This window comes from Dermochelys coriacea, chromosome 1 (assembly GCF_009764565.3).
Source record: "Dermochelys coriacea isolate rDerCor1 chromosome 1, rDerCor1.pri.v4, whole genome shotgun sequence".
Classification (NCBI taxonomy): domain Eukaryota; kingdom Metazoa; phylum Chordata; order Testudines; family Dermochelyidae; genus Dermochelys; species Dermochelys coriacea.
In genome coordinates, this window is record NC_050068.2 from 270,289,017 (window position 1) to 270,308,810 (window position 19,794).

At 41.7% G+C, this 19,794-nt stretch overlaps 1 protein-coding gene across 2 annotated transcripts in view; it reads left to right on the forward strand.

Annotated features, from left to right (window-relative positions):
* TMCC3 (transmembrane and coiled-coil domain family 3) overlaps window positions 1-19,794 on the forward strand; it is a 226,204-nt gene that overhangs the window by 29,549 nt on the left and 176,861 nt on the right. The window contains exon 1 of one of the 2 annotated variants that reach the window (XM_043492252.1): window positions 8,088-8,161. The exons of the other annotated variant lie outside the window; for it this stretch is intronic. Coding sequence (XP_043348187.1) covers window positions 8,096-8,161 — 66 coding nt within the window. The 5' untranslated portion in view covers window positions 8,088-8,095. Of the gene's footprint in view, window positions 1-8,087; window positions 8,162-19,794 lie in introns of those variants that run through there. 2 annotated transcript variants of the gene reach the window in all.

A 19,794-nucleotide genomic window follows, 5' to 3' on the forward strand; every position in this document is an offset into this window, starting at 1 on the left:
TCTAAGGTGCCACAAGTACTCCTTTTCTTTTTTTGAAGAAAGGTGTGAGGATACTTAACTTAAGGAAATAGATTCAATATGTGTAACGACCCAGCCACTCCCAGTCTCTGTTCAAACCCAAGTTAATGGTATCTAGTTTGCATATTAATTCAAGCTCAGCAGTTTCTCGTTGGAGTCTGTTTTTGAAGCTTTTCTGTTGCAAAATTGCCACCCTTAAATCTTTTACTGAGTGGCCACAGAGGTTGAAGTGTTCTACCGGTTTTTGAATGTTATGATTCCTGATGTCAGATTTGTGTCCATTTATTTTTTTGCATGGAGACTGTCTGGTTTGGCTAATGTATATGGCAGAGGGGCATTGCTGGCATATGACATATAAATTGGTAAATGTGCAGGTGAATGAGCCCCTGATGGTGTGGCTAATGTGATTAGGTCCTATGATGGTGTCACTTGAATAAATACGTGGACAGAGTTGGCATTAGGCTTTGTTTCAAGGATAGGTTCCTGGGTTAGTGTGTGTGTGTTGTGTGGTATGTGGTTGCTGGTGAGTATTTTCTTCAGGTTGTGGGGGCTGTCTGTAAGTGAGTACTGGTCTATCTCCCAAGATTTGTGAGAGTGAGGGATCATTTTTCAGGATAGGTTGTCAATCTTTGATGATGCGCTGGAGAGGTTTTAGGGATATGAAAACAGGAAATGTCATTCTGTTCCCATGTTGTCTGGGATTGGTCTAGGAATACACAGCCTTTTCCCTCTAGATCAATAGTTCAGGTCTAGCCATTTTGGTATTATCTGAACATTATCACCCCTTGTGGCTCCTGTGAAGCGAGTTAGTGGGTTTGGGGCATTTCTTAATGTTCAGATTACGAAGACTAGCATCACTACTTGCATCCTTGTTGTCAATCTCTCAGCAGAGAGCAGAAGGAATAAATGAATGTGGAGACTTTCGTTCGTTGTGAGATGGTGCCATTACCTTGCTGGGGCTGGTTGTCTGCAGCCTCTCTTTCCCATTCTTGACTCCCTAATGAATGCACACACACATCCACGGGGTTCAAGTAACATCTCCTTTTTGGGATTTGACTGCTCAAACCACAACACTAAAAAGACATGCAGGAGAAAACAGCTATCAAATGGCAGTGCATGTGACAAATATGTAAGTGACTCAAACCCAACTTAATGCTGTGTGTATCAATTAAATTTAAACTGAAAACAATACAAAAATTGTTTTTATACAAATCTCTAAAAGAGGCACACATTATTCAATCAAAAGAAGAAGAAAAAATTCCCCAGAGCTTAAATGCACACCCAGGTTCTGTTTATTGTGATTCAGGTGTTCAGTTTGAAATGACTCTATTAAGCACTTTAGCTTTCTAAAAAAGAAAAGGAGTACTTGTGGCACCTTAGAGACTAACAAATCTATTTGAGCATAAGCTTTCGTGAGCTACCGCTCACTTCATCGGATGCATTCAGTGAAAAATACAGTGGGGAGATTTATATACATAGAGAACATGAAACAATGGGTGTTACCATACACTCTGTAACCAGAGTGATCACTTAAAGTGAGCTCCCAGCAGGGGAGTGGGGGCCGGGACCTTTAGTAGTGATAATCAAAGTGGGCCATTTCCAGCAGTTGACAAGGACGTTTGAGGAACAGGTTGAAGCAAATACTCACCAGCAACCACACAACAGAACCACTAACTCAGGAACCTATCCTTGCAACAAAGCCCGTTGCCAACTGTGTCCACATATCTATTCAGGGGACACCATCATAGGGCCTAATCACATCAGCCACACTATCAGAGGCTCGTTCACCTGCGCATCTACCAATGTGATATATGCCATCATGTGCCAGCAATGCCCCTCTGCCATGTACATTGGTCAAACTGGACAGTCTCTACGTAAAAGAATAAATGGACACAAATCAGACGTCAAGAATTATAACATTCAAAAACCAGTTGGAGAACACTTCAGTCTCTCTGGTCACTCGATTACAGACCAAAAAGTGGCAATACTTCAACAAAAAAACTTCAGAAACAGACTCCAACAAGAGACTGCTGAATTGGAATTAATTTGCAAACTGGATACAATTAACTTAGGCTTGAATAGAGACTGGGAGTGGATGAGTCATTACACAAAGTAAAACTATTTCCCCATGGTATTTCTCCCCCCCACCCTACCCCCCACTGTTCCTCTGATATTCTTGTTAACTGCTGGAATTAGCCTACCTTGCTTGTTTCAGAGTAGCAGCCGTGTTAGTCTGTATTCGCAAAAAGAAAAGGAGTACTTGTGGCACCTTAGAGACTAACAAATTTATTAGAGCATAAGCTTTCGTGAGCTACAGCTCACTTCATCGGATGCATTCCTTCCTACCTTGCTTGTCACCATGAAAGGTTCCCCCCCCCCCCCCCCCGCTGCTGGTGATGGCTTATCTTAAGTGATCACTCTCCTTACAGTGTGTATGATAAACCCATTGTTTCATGTTCTCTGTGTGTGTGTATATAAATCTCTCCTCTGTTTTTTCCACCAAATGCATCCGATGAAGTGAGCTGTAGCTCACGAAAGCTTATGCTCTAATAAATTTGTTAGTCTCTAAGGTGCCACAAGTACTCCTTTTCTTCTTGTTATCATGCTGAGTGGCTGGGTCTTAGACAACTGAAATGCTAGATTTGGTAATGGCTTTAGCATACTTTGAACAAGGCATAGTTTGATGTTAAATCCTCAAACATTTGCAAAGGATTAGAGATTAAAACTCCAAGATGGAATCCTTTTCTGCTTATTACAAGTAAACCCTTCTTGTTTGAATCACTTACTGCTCTGCCAATTAATTTTGGGACAAAGTCAAATGTAAACACAAATGTAAACATAAAAGAAGCCTGGTCTACGCCGAGAGGTCACAATGGTATAGCTTTCGTTACATCAGCGAGAACTTGTGTGTCCATATAACCCACTGGTGGATGTATTACAGCTCTGCCTCTGTGCTGATCCAGAGAGGATATGAGTTGGTACAGTCAATAGCTGCAGAGGCTTTGCTCTTTAGCTCTAACTGTTGCTGTTTATGCTTTTAGCTCTGGAGTTCCCAGGTTCAGGCCCCAGTTTTGTCAGCTAAGGTGGTGAATCATTGTCACATACACATGCAAACTTTCTCTAATCTGGCTCTCTGATTTTAAATCAATAGAAGTTATTCTGGTTCACAACCAATGTGACTCTGTCAGTGGGAGTTAAATCAGTTTAGTGCCAGTTTGGGCAAAAATAAACAGGGACAATTATATGAGCTCTGTCTCCGTTTGGTGGACTGGTCCCTTTGATCTCCAGATCTCCTTTTGGACATATATCAATCTAGACAGCAGCTCTCCCAGTGCTGACCGGAATGACCAGTCCAGCTAGTTTCTCAGGTTTGCTACCATCCACTCTGTCTTGAGCAACAGCTCTAGTTGTTCTAGATGACAGTAAAGTTCATTAGTTTGTTGAACCTCTCCCGTAACCCCATGCCAAAAAAATCCACCATCAGTATTAGCTTAAATACAGTTACTGCGTTGAACTCCACCATAGACACCTGGCTAAATGTTTTTTAAATCGTTGGCCACAAGAGATACCTATAGGCTGCAAGTCAGGTTTTTTAATCACAAGGAATAAAGAAGAAACAAGAAAAACCAAGCTGAAAGGATGAGCCTTAAGAAAATAAAAGAAGAGAACCCCCCGCCCCCCCCAAAAGTAAAAAAAAATGGAAGAACAAGCAAGAGAGTGGTAGATGAAGGGAGACCAAAGGAGCCAATCCAGCAAACAAAGATAGAGATAATGTAGCTGTGCTGTTAAATTCTGAACCAATCTTGATCAGTTACTTGTACAATTTAAGGTGCATTGCAAACTTTGCTTACTACTATCCAAATTGCATAGTCAGTTCCTCAGCTGGTGCAAATTGGAGTCGCTCAAATGAATGCAAATTAAAGTTGCATCAGCTGAGGATCTATGTATTTTGAAACAAGGAAATGATAAACAAAGTTTGCAATGTGCCTTTAAACTGTACGTGTTTAACATCACCAGAAGGGAACTATGCTGATCTGATCCTTGGCATTCAAAGTAACACTGGTGACTTTGTCACATGGAGCTTGTGAATTCAGCAATAATAGCTTGGCAGCCTCTACCAGAAATTGCTTCTCTCTTTGCTTGACACACATTTTATATGACTGACATTTCCCTTTCATCCCAACAAAGCTTTGTATAAAATACTCACTGCTTTTTGTTATGGAATGAATTTAAGCAAAAGGGATGTTTCTCTGTAAAGCAAATAAAAATGTTCCCTTTGATAAGAACAATCTTTCAACAAAATCTCCTCCCTTTTGGAGAGTTTTCTCATCCTGATCCATGATGCTTTATGGGTATAACTCAAAGACACAAACCACTGGGCACAAAATAGGGAGATAGCCAGTGGATTATGAACCAAAATTTCAGTTTGGTTACTGATAAGTGACTTTCAGTGAAGATTCATATGAGCTACTGAAGTTTATAAACTTAGGTCTTATAGGCATTTTTTAGGTGTTTTAACAAGGCTGTGGCCACTTAGGATTTTACAGCTGTCACTATGCTGCATACCTTGGCAACTCAGATACTCAATAGAGATACCAGTGGTAGAACCAAAATTTCCCTGCTTTGTAGGCATAGGGCCTTACCACTTGAGCTAAAGAAGGAACTTTATTAGCAGTATAGGACCTATGACACAGAGATGAACTGCTCTGATTCTGCCCAGAAGATGGCAATAGTATACCCCCACATTGCAACATATAATAACAGGAATGGATTTACCTCTGTACTGTTTGATTAGAAGTATGGGCATGCTTGTGAAAAACTGGATTTGAAATAATGTGCATACTTTAATGTAAGTGGCTACTTTGGGACATTCTTGCAGGGTTTGGTTTTTGTTTTTTAAATTTTGAAGTCATTTGAATGTTGCTAGTATTTTAAGCATGTAATTTCATTTTATTCTTGTTTGGATTTCATGCAGAGGAGTTTGACTCTTTTTCTTTTTAAGTACATTTTATTAAGAGTCAGTAAATCCAGTTTTAACCATTCATGTTCGCTTAATTGCTGAATGATAAAGAGACAAAGGCGATTAACCTTTTCAAAGAAGATAGAACTTGGCATTTTCTTTTAATGGTGGGGTTCATTGTATGAACAGAAAGAAACACTCTGAAAGGAACCGCAGCTGTCTGGATTGCATCTGATGACACAACTCCAGAGACTATCATGTTCAGGTTAAAAATTGTTTCTAGTGACTCCTATGTTTTGGAGGTGGCTGCTGGTCAAGTATTCTCCAGTAGGAACTTCCACACAGAATCCTTTGTGTTCATTTTCTTCACCCAACAACCCCAGATTGAACTTTCTTTAAAATCTTAATGATGATTCCAGGAGTGAAATGGTGGCTCACGAGTTCTCAAACCCTCTGCTAGCTCTTTATGGCCAAGTTTAAAGGTACTGAGTACCCACTGGTTTCAGAGTAGCAGCCGTGTTAGTCTGTATTCGCAAAAAGAAAAGGAGTACTTGTGGCAAATTTGCAAACTGGATACAATTAACTTAGGCTTGAATAGAGACTGGGAATGGATGAGTCATTACACAAAGTAAAACTATTTCCCCATGGTATTTCTCCCTCCCACCCCACCCCCCACTGTTCCTCTGATATTCTTGTTAACTGCTGGAATTAGCCTACCTGCTTGTCACCATGAAAGGTTTTCCTCCTTCCCCCCCCTGCTGTTGGTGATGGCTTATCTTAAGTGATCACTCTCCTTACAGTGTGTATGATAAACCCATTGTTTCATGTTCTCTGTGTGTGTATATAAATCTCTCCTCTGTTTTTTCCACCAAATGCATCCGATGAAGTGAGCTGTAGCTCACGAAAGCTTATGCTCTAATAAATTTGTTAGTCTCTAAGGTGCCACAAGTACTCCTTTTCTTTTTGAGTACCCACTGTTTCAGCTGACTTCAACAGGTCCCGCAGATTCTCAGTACCTCTAAAATCAAGCCATGCATACTTTCCTGCACCTGCTCTCAGGGAGCGCTCACCACTGGAGTTTTGCCGTTCTGTTTATTTTTATATTTTACATGCGCTCACTCTCTACACAGGATGACAAGATTCAAAACCAGGTAGCTTCCTTGTTAGCAAGTGTTTTCTTAATCCATCAGAGCCTTGTAATTTCTGACACCTAAACTGTGATCTGCTTCTAGCCCTAATTGCACCATCAATATACACACCCACTGCTCATTTTTTTCAAATGCATTTGAAGTCTTTGCACTGTTCTTGAGAGAGACAAAACTTCCATTTTAAAGAGGCACTACTTTGAAAGCTTTTTTCTTTATCCTAAAAACACAAACACACACATATACACTTTTTCTGTCTCTCTCATATGCATTGGGGAAAAAGGGATTAAGCATGTGTTGCAGGGGATGATATAGAGTGTATGTTTAAAGGCAATAAGATGATGATGAATTTTACTTATTTTTCTTGAGAGTTCTGTTTTGACATGAAATTTTCAATTTTTCAATGTAATTGAAACTATTCTTGTTTCATATTCCGGGGCTAATTATTGTGACTGCGGCAAGCAGTGTGTGGTGGTGTGCGGGGCAGGCTACCCTTAAAACATTTTGTAATTAACATTACACAGACCTTTATGCTTGCATGGACCCTGTGGTAGGATCACTGCCTGACTCTGATGGGGCTCTGTGTGGATGGAAGGATGATGGGGCCTAAGAGACTGGGTGCAATATAAGGCTTTATGCTCTAGATAGCTCTGAGCAGGGCTCCAAACACTGTGCTGTTGAGTACTGTCTGCTAGATTGTCTCCTTTCATAGAGGCCTGCCGTGGTCAGCAGTGGTGCATTAGGATAGTACCTTTGGATGCCTATGTTTTTGACCTTGTGCAGCAAACCATTAGCACAGGATTGAGCATAAGGACTGCTTTCGCAGACTCCTGGGGAGAGAGACCATATTGGAAGCTGGGTTGACTGAGAGAAGGTGGTCAAGGAACCTCCCTTCCTCTGCAAGATCTACAAATGCTAACCCATGTTAGTCTATTGCCATATCCCAAAGAGATTAAGTTTATAAAAGGAATAATCCAACTTGATACCATCCTCTGCATCGACTGATGTATCCAGTCTGATTTCTGTGTGTATCTTAATTGCCAGCTCTCTGAGATTTGTGTCTTGTACAGAACTACAAGCCCAGTCCAAAACCTACTGAAATCCATGGAAAGTTTTGGATCAGATCCTTAATGCACTGAACAAATAAATAGTAATTCTGTTAATCTTTTGGGAGGTTTGAAAGGGCGGGAAGAGGTCTGGCAAGTAATCAAGGGATGAGGAGTTGGCTTCGAGGAAATCTATGCAGCTAGAGCCTTAAAGGCTAGTACCTTAAAATTGGAAACGGGGAGATTGCAGAACATCTTTGGAAGATATATTGTATATTGCTTTGCTCCAAGACCTCGTGAAAGGAAAGTCCTCCCCTCCCCTAAGAGTGTGATTTTGATTCAATAGCCCAACTTGCCCCCTATTGGACAGGGCAATATGACAATCACATCTCTCTTTTGGCCTGATCCAAAGTCCAATGAAGTCAATGGGAGTCTTTCCATTGTTTTCAGTGGGCTTTGGATCTGGCCCTTAAACTTTTTTCACCCAGTATTCTGCCTGTGCCCTAGTTTACGAACGTTCCTATACCGTACACAGTGGTATCCCAGACATGGTCTGTAATAAACCACCTGGCCACCAGAGCAAGAGGGGAATAATAGGAAGAAGGTGAGGGATTGGGAAACTGTCCATAAAAGATTTTGCTCTGCAAAGTGGATTATAGAATGAAGTGTTGGCAAATCCCTGGTAGACACATGAAAATGTCAAGAAATCCAAGGAAATGCCCATATTTAAAATACTTGACATGAGCCTCATTACACACAGCCCTTCACACCCCACCAGTAATGTGTTGTGAGCACTTCAAAAAGGGAAGGAAGGGCTGTCACGGCACAGGAAGGAGGGGAAAGATGCTGGCGGTTGATCTGAGTGTCCACTGGTGCAAAGACAAATGTAAGTAGCTACACAGTGTAATACCTGGGAACTCTCACTGATGGTTTCCAGGCTCAGCAGCAGAAATACTGAATTATTTACTGCGCTACAGACACATGATGTACAGGTAACTTATTCGATAGCTCGTGCTGAATGGCAAGTATGAGATTGTGTAGCGTTTAACATGACTTAAGAGGGTAATAAAGCTCTAACATGCTGTTGCTGCTAAAAGAAACTGACATCTTTGTTTTGTTAATTGGACAGATCATAGTATTCTACACCTAAAGAGCTCAGAAGGGGGCTGGAGTGTTTAGAGACTAATTTTTGTGTCGGCATCAGCAGCATTAAAATGCAAGGCGATGCCATATTAAGTCACTACACACAGGAGCAGTTCATTTGTTAAGTCTACTGTTATGTATCTAGCTTAGTCAGACTCACTATCTTATTTATTACTACAGTATAGAATACTTGTTCTGTTTTCAACGTTGGATGGTGATAATCGAGGGGAACCTGACTACAGAATGGAATATAAACAGGGGTAAATGGCTGCATGTTCTATTTAGTACTAAGTAATCACAAAATAACATTTGACACAAATAACAAATATACAGCATGTGAACATTAGCAAAAGGCTGAGGAGAGCTGTATGTAGTGTATTTACATAGGGAGAAAAGCATCAGATAGGATTAAAGATGTTGCTCTCCATTCTTTTTCTCTCAGAAGTTGTAGTGTCAGCATGTAGATATAATTGAGTTTCATTTTTTTATTTGATTTAGGCCCTGATCCAATCCCCATTTGAAGTCAATGGGAGTCTTAATTATTTTCAATGGGCATTTTATCAGATCCTTTAAAACAGATATCTAGATTACATATATCTATTTTAATTTTGCTAAACTACTACTGCTGTAGCATGGAAGAAAGCAAAGCTTTAGCTGAAGAATTACAATGCAGCTCTCTGTTTTCAGCAATTAAATTTGACTGGATTCTTGCCTATAAGGTTTCTGTCTTTGGTAAGAACTGGGATTGAACCTTCCAGGTCCAGATGTTCCCAAAGATCCAGGCTGTCTGCATTTGGTGTTCAGCTCCATATAAAGATGAGCCACAAAATTTGGGCCTAGCTCAGAATTTCCATAATGTTGGCCTGTATTTGGATCATGATTTTTTGGTTTGAGCTCAGGTCTAGATTATTCACAACTGAATCAAACCCTAGGTCTGTCACCATCAAACTTTCCTTCGTTTGTCACTTTGGTCACTGATGGGTAAGAGTGAGGAATAACATGAGACAGAATGTGCAGTTGCTATGAGATATCCGAAAGCCTCAGGTGCATGGAGAAACATAAAGGCAAAGGCCATGTGCCTCCAGTGCCTGTTGAGAAGTGTGGTTCACTGGCTAAGAGCAGACCTTGGAGTGTGATGTTCTACTGAGAAAATGCATGTTTAATTTGTGTCTTAAAGGCGCAAGAGGACTCTAGGATGTTAAATCCTCCAGTGTCACGCTGACACTCAAGAGAAACACCAGCTGTTTGTGGGAGGGAGAGGAAGCCTGCTGTGAATAATCAAGAAAAGGGATTTTCCCCCATTCAAGAAGTAATTCCGTTGAGTTGCATAGAGCAGCTTTAGTCCAAAATAAGCAACTTCAGAGGCCTCCCACAGCACATGCTGCATTCCCCCCAGCCCAAAAAATGTCACAGATTTCAGTAGGCACTGGAGGAGAAGGTAATAATGAGCATTTATGAGCACTTCACATATTTCAAAAGGTTGTGCACACATTCACTAAGAGAACACAAGCACAACCAACCCTCGGACCATGTGTGAAGTAGGCAAGGAAGGTGCTGCTCCCCCATTTTCAGGTGGTGAAATCAGGGGTGCTGGAACAGTTTGTATAGTGGGGGTCCTGAGAGCCATTGAACCAAACTGTAAACCTTGTATATGATGGAAACCACATCAAGTCAGGGTGTGTGGAAGCACCCCGTGCATCCCTAGTTCCAGTGCCTGTGGGTGAAATTGAGTCAGATGGATGAAAGGACTCGGTCAAGTTAACAGTGGCAGAGATAAGATTAAAATTTAGGTATCCCTGACCTCCCAAACTTTGCTCTGGACCACACAGCTCCTAAAATCTCTGTTTTTCTTTAGAAATCGCCTTTTGAGTGAATTTTTTTTTAAAGTTTCCTGATTTTTATTGTGCTATGTCCTTATGCACCAAAAGAGGCCACTATAATCAGCAGTCACTAATCCTCTCACCCTGCGTTTGTTTAATAACAACATGGGCTGGAATCTCTGCCAGGCTCAAGCCTGCCCATTCACTAAAATAGGTTAATTTACCAGTTCCCCTCTCTGGCTAAGGTTTGGTTCAGATTCTCAGGTGGGAAAGTGGATTCTGGCATGACTGTGGCACTTGATGGGGCTAGTAATTCAATCACAGTAGGGAAGCAGGGTGATTTAATTATTTGAAGCACAAGCCTTGGAAATAGAAGATCTGAGTTCTCCCAACTCGTACTGACCCACTCCATGAGCTTGGATAACTCGATTGCCCTCTGTGCATCATTTGCTCCACACCTCCTTCAAAATGTGCATAATACTTACTCACTGTTATAAGTGTTTTGAGATCCTCAAACAAAGGCATTGGGAATAAATGGAAAGAGGTGACTGTGTTCAGATCCAGATTAGATTTAGGCTGCATTCAAAGACTAACAAGGGCTAGAGTTTGGATTTTATGGTGCAGAATCCTGGCTTATTGCATGATTGGTGGTCTAAAAGTACAACAATATAAATCTACTAAGATCACTCCAGCTTTCCTTTATTGTTAACAGTGGAAATAGTTTGAGAGTTTTGCCATTGAGGTCTGCATCGGAACCAAATCAGGAAAATAGCAGTGTTAGATCAAATCTACACTTAAAAATACAGGGTTGGGATAACATCTGGGGGTTCCCTACCCTGCCCCTGGAATTCAGAGGAGAGAGGGTCAAATAGCAACTTCACATCTGAAGCAATCTCTAGGCCTCCAGCAGTGCAGAGTGGTGTTGTTTTCTGCACCTGGCAAGGAAACTTATGGACATTTTCAATTTTTGCTTTATTTAATAAACAGCAACAAAAATCTCACCTACAGTATTTCTGTTGGAAAAGGTGCCAAAACTGCTAAGTCATCAAATAAATCAGAGCCGACCAACTGTTTTCTTAGGATCTGTGTAGGTTTTGGTGTGATTCAAGAATAAATAACTAAATGATGTGGGTATTGCCTAAGGTTATTTGGTGAGCTGCAGGACAACTGCACTAGCAGAGAAGTTGAGCGTATTTATTTCTGCACAGAAGGTGCCCAGTGGTTTTCCTAACACTGCCAGGGCCCTCTCCCTCTCCCGCTTCTGATTACTGTTGTGGCATGAGCTAAAAGAACTGGGTCCGATGGTTGTAGGTGCCTGCTTGCGGCAGGGTGCTAGAGGCAGAGGAGCAGGTGGTAATGCATTGCCCAGCTGATTGCTGGTGGCTGACAGCCCTCCTGCTGGAGTAGGGTTGGGCTGCCTGGGTTAGTGTGAAGATCAAGGATTCAAGAATGAGAGAGGCTGAAGTTCGTTGGTTTGGAAATTCTTGTGGGTCCAGGCCTCTGGATATGATTTCACAAGAGAACTCCTCTGTACATGAGAGAAGAGTATGGATGGTTGGTCTGTAATTAAGGCTCAGGACTGAGAGATCAGAGACTAGTATTCTACCCCAAGCTTTGCCACAAACTGCCTGTGTGATTTTGAGCAAGTCACTTAACCTTTCTTTGCCCCATCATCAATAAACTTGGGGAATCAGACCCCCACCCCCACTCCAAGGTACTGTGAGGGTAAATTCATTAATGTTTGTAAAGCACTTTGAGTTCAGAGGGAAAGTGCTATAGAAATGCAAAATATTGTTATATATTATCTTACACACTAAAATATATTTTTCGTAAATACTTCCTCTTTAAAGGGATGCTTTTGTTTGAATCCAATTTAAAATAGGGTACCTTTTTGTATGCCCTTTACAAGGTCTGTTCTGCTCCTCCCTTGATGTTTCTAAGGGCCTCTTCAGAAAGGGAGACACTGACTGATTGTACAGGAAAAGCTCTGAAACTGACGAGACAAAATGCTGTGAAATGCACAGAGTAAACTGAAAAACAGACACAGTCTTATTTGCGGCAAGCATCTTTCAGCTCTGGTAATCTTAGGTGTCACTTGTAACTGTAGCAAGTACAAAATGTTCAGACAGAAGTGATTTTTCCCCCCCCCTTCATATTAATGGTTTTTAACTGGCAGGAGACCTCATTCCTAAACAGTTGCTGAACCTGGTTGAAGCACTTTTAGTGTATCTCTAGGATTTATTAATTTAAATAGTACATTTGACAAATGGGGGGAGATCTAATCTCTATTTATACCTTTAACGTGTGTGCTGAGTCTGTTCTGTTTCCAGATCGTTTACTTTGGCAAACGTGATAAATACAGGCCCACAGACAGGAAGATATAATGGGAGTTAAACATGACAAATGACAAGAAAATAAGGCTATATGCTGCCATTTATATGCACCAACATACCTTGTAAAAGTAGCTGACATACTTTAGATATGTTTGCAAGTGCAGGGACTACTTTTACAAGACATACAACATTAGTAGCCCACAGAGCAGAAAGCCGATGTAACGTAGACCTACAGAAGTTTAGAGGTGAAGAAGCCTTAGCTGTGAAGATGAATTAAGTTTTTGGAAGATGAAAAGTGCTATTTAAATGCTAAGTCCTTGTATGAATTCAATCTTATTGTGCCTAAATAGTACAGCAAAGGTGGGTATTGTCATGGGTTCAGGGACATGGCCTGTCCTTACAGGAGACTAGCAGCCCGTCCTATGTGTTTCAATGGCAGGTGAGGGAGGGCACATAGCATCCTTGGGCTCAGACTGCAGGGCTAGAATTTTTCAAGAGTGGCATCTGCTTTGTTGGCACTTCAGGATTTTTTGGTGTCCACCTACCGTGTCTCAAATTGGGCACCCATATTCCGAAGCCAGTTTAGAAAATTTTGGCCTAAGCATTCAGCTCTCGGTTGGCAGGTTGGCAATGAATTAATGATGTGGTTGCTTGTTTGTTTTAGACCCTTAACATTTGTTTTAACATCCCATTGATGGTTTCATTTATCACAGCCATCTGACTTCACTTAGAAAATATTGTGTCCCTCCCTCAGCAGAAAACTAAGCAACGTCTTAACTAATCAAAATAATTTTTTACAAGCACTCGGAATGACACTTTTCAGAGAAAGACTGAGCCTCATGGGGTGGGAATGTATGTTGTGGATCCCCACCGGCCCTCTGAACACAGTTCTCGGAGCACTAACTAAGTCCCCGTAGAAATTAAGAAAATGTAAAATGACTCTCTTCCAAGAAAATTGGCTCATCAAAATGGTTTTAATTGCAGTGTTGCTGGATCAGCGTGATGTGCATGCAGTTGTGGAAGAGTGAAAGTAATGTGTGCCATCTGCAGCCTAATGAGCTGTACAGATCACGGTGCAGCCTAACCATAAAGGGGCAGGGGACGGGAGGATGGGAGGGAATAGCGCAGGGTTCTGAGTTTAAGCTCATGTGCTCAGGCAACATCTTAACTGTGTTCATCTTACTTGTATGTTCAAAGTAACTGCTTTGCTTTGTAATTTTTCATTCCCTTTTGGGCGGAGGAAGGGATGAAGTGGAGGAAGGGTAATCATGCGCATCACTTTTTGTCTCTAGCAGTAATAGACGGTAAGGCACAGAGCAGCCCGAGTCTCTTGGGGACAGCAAAAAACTAGAGCTATAAGATGGGTCTGAAACAAGGCAATATCTGGTGAGAAGGCATTTAACCAAGTTCTCCAAGCCCTAAAATTCAGATTACAAACTAATTCAATTCCATCCTTGTGCAAAGAGAGAACTAGCATTTCTGGGAGGCCACTTTAAGCCCTGGGATCTATTGCTGTGCTTCTGGAAAGTAAAGCTTTAAAATTAATAGCAACAAGAGGGCTTGTAGTTTTTCTTACATTTTCCTCAAAAGGCATCTAACACCTTTCTCAAGCCAGAGAACCAAGGTTGTTTGGCTTCTGATTTAATCTTCCTGAATTATTTTACCCTCATATTACAAACTGTTACCCCCTCATGCTAATTGGTCCAGATTTCTCAGCAGTAAGCTCGAAAAGCATCTGCAGAAAAGGGGTGAACATTTGAAAGAGAACATTGTGAGGACTGGTCTACACACAAAGTTTGCACCAGGTCAGCTAAAGGCATGATTCTATAGCAGTTGAGTTACACTGGTACAGCTTTGTGTGTGGACGCTCGCAAGTGCAAGGTAAACCAATGTGAGTGTCCACACAGGAGTTTAACTAAAGGCATATGTACCGTATGGGCGCTACAATGGCACAGGTGCAGTGATGTAGCTATGCTGCTGTAGTGCTATAGTATAGACACTCTCTACATTGACAGAAGGGCATTTTCCTTCCATGTAGATAAACCACCTCACCAAGTGGTGGTAGCTAGGTCAACAGAAGCATCCTTCTGCTGACCTAGCCATTCTGTACCAGAGGCTGGATTGACTTAATTACAGTGCTCAGGGTCACATAGCTAGGTCATTTTAAGTGTAGACCAGGCCTAAGTAATTTTTAGACCAATTCAAACGAAACAGGTGCAACTTTGGTGTGTAGACTAGCCCTAAGACTGTATGTGCAGATTGTCTGGAATAGGCAGATACATACATAAAAGGCATAAAATTAACATACAGGGCCTAAGTTCCCACTTCCCTGTGGATTTATTTACAGCTGTGAAGAGTGAGTGTAAAATTCAACTGCTCTGATGTGGTAGTATTTTACACCCAGTTTATACCTTACTCGTAGGTGTAAATGACAATGTGAGATGCATGAAGCCCCCAAATTCATACATTCTTGGAGTCCATACATTCTTGGAGTCTCTGTTGCTCTCAGCAGAAGGAAGCATACTGGATTGAGTTTGAATTTTTCCATTCAGACACAGACCTCCCCATTCTGAATTTCCAGGCTTGATCCTGATACATCACCCAATGCTCTGAAGGATGATAATGAGGAAAGAGTTGGGGATGGGATACGCTTGGCTTGGAAAAAATGTCACTTGGGTGACTACTCCTTACTTTGGGACACTTCGATCCTTTTACAAGTTTAGATCAAGAAATGTTTCACTTTGAATCTTTTAGGAACGGAATTCAGAAGAGAGAGAGAGTGAGAGAGAGCACTCTTGTTGTTATAAGCAGAGCTCTCAGAAGGTGCTTGGCTTTGGAGTCACCATGCCTTGTCTGAACGTGAAATTGCTATTAGCAGTGGTCTGAGGAATTAGGTGAATTTTCACTTTTGCATTATTTATTTAATTTTCCAATTCCATTTGTCAAGGGATAAAGATGAACCTTGTTTTCCCCCTTAGAATGCATTTATTCCAGGATTGGGATGGAGCTCAGCTGGTGTCCTCAGTTTGCTTATAATAACAGATTAGTTTGTTGTGTGAAATGTGCTGCGTCTGCAGAATTTAAGAACGCCCAACAGTTATTTAGACTGGTTTAAGGAGATTGTCAATCTCTTTCCATTGCCCTGTTTGTTGTGACGGTCATCTCTTGATTCTAGATAAGTACATCCCAGTTTCAGCACATATTCCCCTGGTTTGTTTTTACGCACTTTTCAAGCAGGCTAGTAGCATTACTTGACATTTGCAGGCAGCCATGTGGATGATCCTGCTGGACTTTTCGTCATTACTGTTGAATACCAGACGGTTTCATCTCCTAAAATCTCAACTGCACTTCGAAGAGAAGTTGGGAGGGCAGGGAAGAGGAGATTACAGTAATAAATGCCTGATGACCAAGGCGTGGTATAATAAGGGGGTCTTGTTAGCATCCCCTTGTGGTGGCACAGGGAGCTACATCGACTTGGCTGCGCCCCCCATGATACCAACACACCCGACTCTGCGTTTGTCAAGTCCTCGTCAAGGACGGACCCCTCTTGGCCGGGTCCTCAATAGTCTCTGTCCCTTGTAGGATAATGGGGAAGTGGAAGTTCCCTGGCTTCAGTAGGGGCTCATCAGCAGTAGTTCCCCTGAGTTTAGAAGGCTTTTCTCTCAGGAGCCCTGGCTGGGTAGGTAGGGGAACCTAGGCCTGCCCACTCCACTGGGTTCCAGCTCTGGGCCCTTGTTTGGAACAGCCAGAACCAGTCCCTTGTGGTTTCTTGAGCCACTTCCTGCCTCTGTCTTCCCCAGTCACTTGCCATGCTTCTCCCTCTTTGGTGGGCAGGGTCTCACCAGCCTTCTGGAGGGATCCTCTCGGCAATCCGTCTGTCTCTCTGGCAGCCACAACATCTGCCTGTCTTGTAACCTTTTGGCAGCTCCACAGCAGCAGAATAAATCAGCTCTGGCAGAGCTGGCAGGCACTTGCTTTATTAACCCTTTGGCTGCTGAACCAGCATGGGTATATAGTTCCCATGACAGATGGGCAAGGGCCCAGCATCAGGAACAGAGAGGAAAAGGCAGATTTGGTGGTGTGCAAGAGCTTGGATGTTGGGAGAGATGCTGAGAACCACACCAAAACAATTCCCTCTTCCATCTCCCCTCTCACCCTCATTGCATGTGTGAAATCAATGTCTCGCTTTCTAAACATTGTCTCTGATAGATTATTTGTTTGTGTTGCACCTTGAGTGTCTTTCTGAGGATCGTGGGACCATAATATAAAATTGTGATTACATGAAAACTGTCTTATGCAACCTCTCAAGGAGCTGATAAACATTGATTCCTTAATTGAGATGACCCTTGAGTGAAGGTGTAGCAGAATTATACTTGTAAGGACACTTTGGAGTAGCCTCTTAATGTAGGAAGTTGCCTAACAAGGGTAATCTCTGTAATACTATTGTTGTTTAAAAATAAGACACAGTTGCCCTGATCTTTGAGTCCACTATAGTGCTTGATGCTGAAACAAAGGGGACAGTGAGCAGAAGTAGCTGTAGGTATGTCATGTTTCACTTCACCAGTCCCAGGAGCTGCTGTGGGCCAGCAAGTCTGAGTAGCCTTACAGTTGCTCCAATTTAAGCTAGCTGGTGATAGCTCCCCTGGGGCCTTTATGCCTACTGGGGGTCACAAGAGCACAGCATGCTTTGGCTCCACACTCCAGGCTCACCTAAGTCACACCTCTTACTCAGGAGAGGGTGGCACTGAGTTGACTAAACTGGTTTGAAGGCCTTTAAGGAAATTCCCAGCTGTCAGGACAAGGCAGCTTTATCCCCTGTGTGCTGTGTCAGGGACAAGGCCCATGGTATCTAAAAGTGAATTTACTGGGATGTGGGGAAGATGCTCTCTTCCAAGATTTGTAAATTGTTTTTCTAATTCTTCCTCATTTAAAAATGGCTGTTGATAGACTATACTGAAATGGTTACATCTCCCGTGGCAGAAAATACCATTCCTTCCTGCTTGCATGAATTGCCAGCCTTGGGGATGGCACAGTGCTGGCTTTTTAGAGAAGTTAGAATATTCTGTTTGAAAAATGTCTTTTGGGGGAGGAAGAGAAAATCAGCCTGACTCAGTTATGCATTTCAGACCCAAAAATCTACATTTTTATGTTAATCAGAGCTACTTGGCTGCACGCAGATCTATACATATAGTTTTCTAAAACTTAAAAAGGTTCATTTGGAACTAAGATAGTACTAAAAACAAAACTGCTAGACTTTCAGTAAATGTGACGCGGAAGTCAAAAATCCTTATCAGGTTGTGAAGCTGATACTGGTTTATATTAGAGTGGAAATTCCTCGCCTTTCATAGAGTGTCTGCTGATAGACACATCCTTTCGACTTTTTTCCGCATACACTATCAGTCTAGTCTGGTGAGTAAAGTCATGCTGGAACCTATTGTTAATTCTTTCAGTTGCAGCACGATTTTCTCTTCTGTGAGACAATTCCACTGTAGCAAATATATTCAAATCAAGAATGTTTAGTTTCCACTGGAATGAGATTTTTCCTACGTCCCTTCAAACTGACTCTCTGGTTTTAGTGAGTTCAGCTCTTTTGTTGCACTCTAGAAAAGAACCTGTTTTTTCCATTCTTTATTTTCCCCACGCCTATTTCTCTGGGACTGGCACAAGGACACACACAATCTTCCTGCGGGTTTGCTATAAGGCTTCTGGAGTGAAACAAGCATCCGATGAAGTGAGCTGTAGTTCATGAAAGCTTATGCTCAAATAAATTTGTTAGTCTCTAAGGTGCCACAAGTCCTCCATTTCTTTTTGCAACTACAGACTAACACGGCTGCTACTCTGAAACTTAAACAGACAACTTAATGCTGCAGCTTTTGTCACAAGTTGTCTCTCCTCCTACAAATAGTCCCTTTGACATCAAAGATAATGGTTGCAGAGTTGGGTTCAGGTACAGCTAGAACACAGATTCATTCCCATGTGGAACTGTATCAGATGCTTTACTGAAATCCAGCTACATTAGATCTACTCCATTTTCTTTGTCTAGAAAATCAGTTTTATTCTTAAAGAAAGAGATCAGGTTGATGTGCATGATCTACCGTTTGTAAAACCACGTTGTATTTTATTCCAGTTACATTATCTACATCTACTGATGTAGATCCTTCCACAGAACTTGGGGTGGCGGAAAGTCTGCCAGAAGAGTAGACTGCTGAGGCACAAAATGGCCACAACTTGGCCTCTGCTAGAACCACCTGAAAGTGGGTCAGGGCTGCCAGAGAAGATGCTTATTTACAAACATCACTTTCCACTATAGGGACTCATATTGGAACATAGAGCTGCATCCCTCTCCCAAACGGAGGTCAGGTGACAACAATGCTGCCTACTCCTTCCTGAGCAGTTGTTTTTGTTGGCAACAGTGATTCATAGTGAACCGTTTCTCTAGAATGCTGCTTCAAAATAGGAGTTGATTAATTTCTGGCTCATCATGGATTAGAAGAACTTGGCTGTAGCAACTGGTGAGAAAACACTCCCTTTGGCAGTTTCTGCAATTGGACAGGAAAACAACAAATCATTCATTGCATGAGAAGTCACGTGACACATGTTTTGTTACTTCACTGTCTTCAATGGCTTTCAAAACTCAGCATGAAATTGAATAACTTAGTTTTAAAAAAAATTACTTTCCATGAAAACACCTTGTATTCAAACTTCACCATTTTTTAAAAATGCAGAATATAGAAACCACCATATGAAAAGTAATACTGAAAGGCCTACAAAGCACTATATATATATATATATATATATATATATATATATATATAATATGATATGAGTACGTGCACAGACTCGCGCATTCTGACAGCCACGTCCTGTTCTCCAATGTGCATGCACTGCTCCCATATTTTTTTAAGAAAGGGTATTTATTTAGAAGAATAGCATAGATTTGAAGATACATAATAGAACTTATTTGGGCAATATATCCTAAAAGACTACTGCTGAGAAGCCACAGATGTCATTCTTTGCAGATCTGTGTAATTTAATATTGTCAGATTATTTTAGTCCTTGTTCTAGTTAAGGCTTAGATTCAGCAAGATATGTAAGCACATATGTGACACTTTCTTGGGGTGTCCAGAACTGAAAATCACCATTACCTCTTTGCCTCAGCATAAAAGGGATCTGCTAGTGGTGAACGGAATGACAACTCCCTGCCACTCCAGTTTGTTAGCCAGCCCCAGAGATTCCTCAGGATCCCAACAGTCCTAACTTTGCCTTGCAGGTCAACCCATGGCGCCCCAAGCCCCCCAGAAGCATTTCCCTGCAGCATCCAGCCCATCA